At 34.3% G+C, this 8569-nt stretch overlaps 1 protein-coding gene across 1 annotated transcript; it reads right to left on the minus strand.

The window, feature by feature from the left end:
- Positions 1-3931: 3931 nt before the first annotated feature.
- Positions 3932-8036, minus strand: LOC122810187 (pleckstrin homology domain-containing family F member 1-like). Its single transcript, XM_044081663.1, has 2 exons — positions 7755-8036; positions 3932-5405 (listed from the first exon to the last, which is right to left on the minus strand). Exon 2 carries the CDS (start codon positions 5388-5390, stop codon positions 4572-4574), a length of 819 nt encoding a protein of 272 aa, XP_043937598.1. The 5' UTR covers positions 5391-5405; positions 7755-8036; the 3' UTR covers positions 3932-4571.
- Positions 8037-8569: the final 533 nt, after the last annotated feature.

The raw sequence follows: 8569 nt of genomic DNA on the forward strand, positions 1-8569 counted from the left end.
TCCCATGCAAATAGCTATATTTATTCTTTTAAATCCTCTCTTTTTGTATTTTCTGAAACTACAAAACACACTCATCTTGCTTATTAAATGACATAATTTGTCTTTTTTTCCAGGTGTCACTCTTGTAGAAGCAGCAACACTGTGAGTATACTATGAATGTGCTGTCACAAACATAGGTCTGAACATGTGCAGTATGTTCCTGTGCCATATACAGTAATTTTAATCAGTAGTGGAAAGAGCCATATACAACTGTGTCTTTCTAAAAAAATGCACCACATTTCTTTTCAAACAAGTAAAAAAGTTACCCTTTAAAATCTAATTACAGTATACCATCTAGGAGTTGCATTAGAGGGTCACCCCAGGTTGGAAGGTTTGGAGACAAACATGCTCCACTTCAAGAGGAACCTATGAACCTATGAGTAATTCACAGATATGATTGCAATGAGCAGAGGGGAGTACTCTAGTTTGGTCATGCATAATTCCATCCAGTATTGGTCTGATGTAAGTTACCCAATTTCTGTCACATAACTGGCTCATTCCTCCTTCTATTTCTGAATCCATTGATGCTTACTGGGGATTCTTTTGGCCAACTATTTGAAATGAGAATGCAATACTTGTTTTCTCTTGAAACTTTCCACTGTGTTGCAGGTTAATGTGTGTATGTGTTTGTGTCTCAGGCGAACAAAGCTTGCTTCACATCGTAACACATTTAAAGAAATGGCATTCCCGCAGTTATAGGTCCTGCTTAGTATCATGTCAGATGCAGTTCTAAAACCAGAGTGACTCTCGAACAGTGTGACAATTAGCAAGCAATGTCACATATCAACATCTGAAAAGTCCATGCAGGTGCCAAAAGGGAGTACATACAGTTTCTGGTTGAATGTTTAATGCTGAAATAAAGTAGGAAACATCTGGTGGAATTATCCCTTATGCAAGATAACATAGGATTGAGTACACACACACACACACACACACACACACACACACACACACACACACACACACACACACACACACACTGTGACTTCTCTGGAATAGACTTCCTATTCACATAAAATACAGGCTCCCATTGGTACTATTCAAATGTAACCTAGAAAACTGGATGGGAGATGGCAAATTCACCCCAGGGTGGCACCCATGTCCCTCATGGACAGGAGTAGCCTGTGTTGATTACAGACCCTCTCTGTTTATAAATTAATTCTGCGAACAGCCCAAAAGCAGCAAATGGGGATACTTGGGATTAACATGGCTAGGCTTGTAAATGCTCTAGAGCCACAGGCCTATGAACCTATGAACCTATGAGCTGTTTCAGAGTTATGTAGTCAGAGCACCATGGGATTGACAATGTCAAGTGCCCAAGTGTTTAATCTTTGCTGCTGGCTGACACATTATTAAAAACATACTTTGTGTTACCATTATAAACTTTTAATGCTGTCATTGAGCTTGGAACGGTTTCCCCATCTATCTGCCTGTCTGACCTGGTTCAGTTCTACTCTGAGACTGATTTTTCACTTAACTGATGAATGCCTTTGTTAGGCTGTCAGGGTTCACCTAAATTTCTCCAGAACATTTATTTTTCAATAATTTTGCTGCTTCTACCATATAAAATGTTTCTATCTTGTCACATGAAAGACTGCCAAGGTGCCAAGAACCTCAAGATTCAGTTCCTAATTGTGTTATACCAAGATGTTTACAGGAATCTTTATTACTAATAAAACACCTGTGATGTTATACCATATTGGTTGCAGATTACATTTTTCTGATCTGCACTTTTATTCATATTTGTCTCATTTGCGTATACTTTTCTACAATCTATTACATTGCTAATTATATTTTATTGCTTTTGTTGGCAATTTATTTCGGGTTACTGGAAGATGCGGTTTTATATTGTCAATATATAGCCATTCTGCATTAGTGCAGGTGTGAGTTTTATACCATAATTGTATTTATATGATGGGAGTTTTAAGTGGATGAAATCATTATCATGATTTTTTTGATCTCTCATATTAAATAAAATGAGTATTAAATTGCATATTTATCATCCGTCTTCAGCATTGCTTTCATGCTTGAGGTAGATGATAGAACGCATTCATTTTATTTTATTTTATTAGTTTTTGTTAACCAGGGTAAAGTACCGATCTCCATGAACCTTTTATACACTCAGCCCAAAAGCACTGTCTGGTTAAGTAACTTGCACAGAGTCACACAGTTAGACAATGAAGGCTGAAGGAATTAAACCATGGACCACTGGATTACAGGAAACATCTTGTTAACAACGCCTACATTTTCAGTGTCAACTGGCAAATGGGAAGCAGTCATAAGTGGGACATTTTACAGTTTGGAAGGGCTATTTATTCTTATTATGGTGATATCATGTGCAGAATATCCAACCTGCCACAGCAAAATGTAGCTATCGGTACATTTCCAGACCCTACTTAGCTCATATCCTGTACATAGACTTACTTTATTTTGTGTATTTATCTCTAACTGTATTTATTTCCACTACTTGTGTATAAAATTTCTCTCTCTCTGTTTGATTCATATTTTCTAAATGCTTAAGTCATATCTCATAACATATCAAAATGTTTTGTATTCTGAATTTTAGTCTGAATGTTAATTTTTATTACAACTACTTTGGAATGTAACACTGTCTATTTCATTCTGTAGAGCTTTTCTTCCTGGGTCTCCACTGAAAAAGCTCAGTCGGGTTTTCGTGGTCAACATCTGTCAATTAATTAATTAATTAATTAATTAATTAATTAAATGGTTTCCTATTTTATGCTCATTATTTGATGGAAGCATTTTTGTCACCCCACAGAATTAAATAAAACATGTACTGAAATTTGTCGTTCCAGACAATTTTCTGTATTTGTTTGAGAGTCTACAGAAAACTTTATGTTCAGATGATAGATTGTGAGAGCATTATGACTATATATTCACTGCAATGTAGTGAAAATTTAATAGAAGAGGCTACATTATTCAGTGAGCAGCCCTTCCTTTCAGTTTACTGTAATGTAATCAGCAAAGCTGTGTTAGGTTACTCTGAGCATTTTTTACGAGTGTGCAGCACATTTTGTATATCCTAGTATCTTAAGCTGTATTGATCTAGAACCTACAGCAAATTTCACTGGGCATACTTAGATTTTATATTACTGCAAGATGGACTTTTAATTTTTTTTGCACTTTATAATGGGAGAAGTAAATTCTTCAGTAACTAGGAAAGGCAGTATCATGGATTAATTTGTTACTGATGCAAAATCTTAGTTTATCATTAATATATATTCTTAGGCTTGCAAAGGAAATTAGTTTTATATTTATATTGATGGCCTCAATGGTACTTGTATTAGTAAAACTTTTTCAGATCTCACAGACGTTTCATAATCATGTTATCATCTATTAACAATTCTTAAATATTGAACAGAGTAATGTGAATTTTTGCATGCTTATTGTTTACTGTACTTGTCATGGTAAGTGAAATCTTCCAATTGCTGCATTAAATTGATCTAGTGCAAATGTCATTCATTTGAAAATTAACTGTTCAAACCATTTCAGTAAATGCCATAGAAAAGAATGAAAAGTTTTATGGCACAGTGCACAACATATAAATTATCCTTTAAATCAGTGAATGGTAAAACAATGTTAGAAGGTAAGTTATTGCAGATGTACCACAAACACACACACACACACACACACACACACACACACACACACACACACACACACACACACACACACACACACACACAAACTATATATATATATATATATATATATATATATATATATAAAATATGAAAACATTAGATACTTGCTTTAAAAGACAAACATAATCTCATCAGAAAAGTGAAGCTATTCCATGAGCATTGTATGCATGAAAACCATGCTGAACTGATTTAATTTTTAAATATTATACTTATAAAGAGCTCTCCTGTACTCCATGGTTGAGTATCTTTGATGGTCATTTAATTTTCTATGTGAATAATTAAGCCACTAAGAATAAGAAGTTCAAATTTTCCTCTTTAATTTTGTTGAAAAAAGCATCAGTACCAAAATCATAAGCACAATTAAATTTCTGATGCATAGTCTAAGCATTTTCCAAATCTATACTATAAATATGTATAAAGTGTTAAGCAAAAATAGAAGTTTTGCATCTCCTTTGATAAGGGTCACAGGTAACCAACCTGTAAGTGGTTCTCTTTGCAGATATGACCAGCCCTTGTACTAACAACCTAGTAACAAAGTAACATGTTTTGTCTACATTGCTCCTGTAAATGACCACTACATAATAAACATTACAGAGTATCACTTAAAGTTGACACTGGAATTGCTTACTGAGAGCATACCTACATAACTGGTATTGACAATTCTGATGACAATTTTGATGCATTAATATATTTAGCAAGTCTGTACAGTTTCAGGCATCTCAAAGTGATGCAGCAACTTCAATGTAAATATACAATTTTTGAAATATTTGAAAAAGTTGTGAACAGCTGTCTTCTCGGCAGCTACAACAGAATTATTCCGCATCATTTACATCCTGAATGAAAACTTCACAGGAACATGACGATGAGCTAATTATGCACTGCAGACCAAAGCATAGCAGGCGAATCAAACTCTTGTTCTGACCACTGATCAAACTGTTCACCACATTTATGATTGTCATAATTATCATCAATGAGAGAGTCATTGTCTTGGAGAAATGAATGCATTTGTTCCATTAATGTTCTTTGTTCCTCCAGTTTTTTCCTTTCCTTAGAAAGTAATAACTTATAACACAGCAGACAAACCTTCTGTGGCTTATTAGATATTGAGGGAATTGAGAATTTTTGTTTACTGCAGTCTCCACACACCACAAGACCACATTTTCTGCAGTGATGTTTCCTGCGTACAAAGTTGAATTTGTTTTTCTCACAGCGCATGCAGACATCAGTGGCTTTGTCAGATATCCACACAGCGGCAGGTTCTTCATTTGATATTCTGCAAGTATTCATCTCTGCGAATTTTGTGGATTCCTCTATGTGATACATCCACTCCTTCTTTTCTATGAGAGTCGCTGCAGAAACTACAAAGGATTTTTTTTCTGACTTGATCAGCCATCGGTTCTTAATTTCCTCCAAGTCTGGAAGGGTCTCTACAGTAAGCCCTACTAGAGGAATAATGCGCTGCTTAATGTACTTTCTGTTCATAATCAGAATTTTTCCATACACTAAAATGTCATTAAATAAGAAAAATATTCTGAGCTTTCCTCTTTTTCTGCATTCTTTCTTCAGTGCTCCTTTGCAAAGGAGTATACGTCCTTCTTTAACCAAGGGCTGCCCAGACATCCCAAAGCAGTTTTCAACTATGGCAGTATGCTTAATACTGGTTTGGGAATATAGAATGTCACCCATGTCTTGACAAGTTTGCTTTTAACAAAAAATATAAACATAAGTTCGATTAATAGTCTTATGAAGAGGTATCATTGCTATTGTTTTAAAATACATGGCAGGGTCTAAGACACTGGATCGAAAACTGATTTTAATCGAATGGGCTATACACCGAAAATGCTGTTGATAGAAATAGGTTTTGTGGGGGGCTGTGCCCACCCACCCACACCCCTGTGCTAAATATAAATATATATATATATATATATATCCCAGATCACACTACAGTGAGGAAAGGGCAAATTTTCTGATCTTCACTGTATCATGATCTCACAAACCCAATTTCTATCAATGGCATTTTCAGTGTAAAAGCCATTTGATGAAATCATTTTTCAATCCAGTGTCATAGACCCTGCATACAGTCTTAAGATCATTGCTTTAAATAAAGTGAAACTATGTTAAATGCAACCTCATGTATATTATGAACCAAAAATCATTTAAAAAAAAACATTTTTTGTGATAGATTGAACACAATTTTAGTCATTTTAACATCAGTTAAGTAGTACATTAGCTATGTGTATAATTTTTCACTATAGCCTACTTTCTTGATGTAACATTGATTAGTCACTAAATGCATAATCACTGCAGAATTGCTAATTATCATAATCAAAGTCAAAAATAAAGTTCTTGAACAATGAGTGTTACAGCTATTGTACAGAGTAATACTCAGCCAACAGTTGCATTGTATGAGCATTTCTCCTATCAGCCTCATACTGATAGTGCAGATGGAATGTATACACAGGTGTCATTAGAGAACACAGCCATATGTCTAATCCCAACAATACTGAACTTTTCTCCTTGAATGTATCAATGCACAGTCAGAAAACTGAGAACAGACATTTGTATAAAATTATTGTTCTATGCAACATGGTGATAAGTGTCTACGCCCAGCTCACCTCATACTTTTATTTATTACAGTCACTTCCAAGGTCAGCTCTACAAACAGAAAAAAGACAAATGTCTTTTTTATATAAAAAAAATCTTGTGTTATATATGCATGTGTTGAAGCTTAGGCTATAATAGCTAATAGTGAGTTGTGAATTAATTTTTGCAAAAGCATGGGTTTGATTCTCCCGGACTCTTCATGTGAACTGTATGACTCTGGGCAATCAATGACATTCAAAATCTCCTTGATCACAGCTAAACTAACACATGTGTGAAATCAGTCTAACCCAATTAAATATCACGTTAATGGGAAATATGTTACCAGTACATAAGGCACTTACTTGAGTATATTAAAAAAGAAGTAGAAAATGTATTTGCTTTTTTAAGTAGTAAAGCTGACATCTGATACTAGATCATAACAATACATTCTGCAAATTGTCATTTCTTTTAAAATTTAAGTCCAGAATTGACATTTTGATGTTTGGACATACTGTATTCAAGAAGGCAAATGTGTTCTTTTTTGATGCAGTCTTTCATATTTCTTGCAGGGAGATTAGCACTTTTATTGCAAATATTTTAGGTTTATTATACGTTTTCCAACACAGACTATGTGTTAGTATTTGCAGGCAGTTTTAAAATTTAGTGTAAGATCACTACTATCACTATTACTACATATTCCCAGTAGAATTTATTAAAGTAGATTATATTATATTATATTTAAGAATAAACAAATAATTGAATTTTTTATGCATTAAGGAAATTTCAGTTGAAAATCCACATAGCTGCAGTGAACATTAAGCTTTTAAACATGAATAAATAGGGATGTAAAGTGCACATCTGTTGCACTCACAGCAACTTTCTTCCACAGCTGTCCCAAGAAATAATGTACAAAAAAAGCAGTAAATCAGATTTTATAGAACAAAAGTGGCTGCAATCCTCACAAAAGATCTCAAAGAAGTCAATGCAATGAGATACTTCAGTTCTCTTTGCAAAGCACGTTAAGCACATGCATAAAATAACCAAACATATATCTCAACATTTTCATACAACTGACTTACGAATTAGGATAAATAGTCAAAAAGGTTCAAACTCAAACATATTGTTCACAGTACTACAGCTGCAAATAGCTTGTAATCACTTTTAGAAAAAAACAAAATATCATTATTGTCTTTGGAAAAAAAAAACTTAGAGTCATAAATGCCACTTACGATACTGAAAACATGAATGAATCAGTGCTGGTGACACTGAATATGTGTCTGATAATCACAGTGCTGACTGGCAGAAATATGGAACTGAATGATAGCAAAATCTTTTTAACATAAACAGAAGGATAAAGAAAAGTGCTACCTATTTAATTTCATTCCAAATTTACTTTTAAGCCGTGCAGTATAAACATCTGAAAAAAAATGCCCACTTGAAATGTCAGTATTTAAGTGCAGTTCTTACCTTCCTTTCTATCTGTTGAAGCAGTGCTTTCCAAACTAATTTGTATTACGTTTTTGCCAAACTAGATGACTGTACTGAAGCAAAGATTTTCAAATGAAGCTGAAATCCTTTGTCTTTTGTTAACTCTTTTGCACCTTTTTCCTGCAGTCTTCTTACGTATTAGCAAACTTCCTGCAGTGAAATCTATCTTCCTACGTAAGCAGCAAAACTCATGTTTGTGTAGGAAGCCTGCCTTTTAACTGGATCTGATTCATGGAAAGAACATGCCTTGATTTGCCTTCAGTTCTCATACAGGATTTCCTAATCTCTGGTCCTTCATTTTGAAGTTTCTCAGTAGCAGCATTCTGGGCACTTTCATTTTAAATGCACACACACACACACACACACACACACACACACACACACACACACACACACACACACACACACACACACACACACACAGATATACATATATATATTATTTGTGCATAATAAAGTGCAATACATGATGTAGATTGCACTTTCAGTACAATTGTTCCTATTAAAAGAAAATATTTTATGAAAGCAACATGTTTGGGAATATATATATGTTATGTATATGCTGAGATCAAGTGATATGTAAGAATTTATGGCCTGATAATGGAAGGAAAGCTGCAAGTGAAACAGAGTTACATGGCTACCACAGGTAATGTTTTACAGAATGCACTGTTAGTGTTGCATCATATTGGACATAAACATTAAAAAAAAAAAAAACAAGCAAAATCTCAGCATCCTTGGATGGAATCTTTCACTCATTACCATGTTATTATTTGGGCAAATGAGCCTAGCAGTGG

This window comes from Protopterus annectens, chromosome 8.part1, assembly GCF_019279795.1.
Source record: "Protopterus annectens isolate FY-2018-M chromosome 8.part1, PAN1.0, whole genome shotgun sequence".
Classification (NCBI taxonomy): Eukaryota; Metazoa; Chordata; order Ceratodontiformes; family Protopteridae; genus Protopterus; species Protopterus annectens.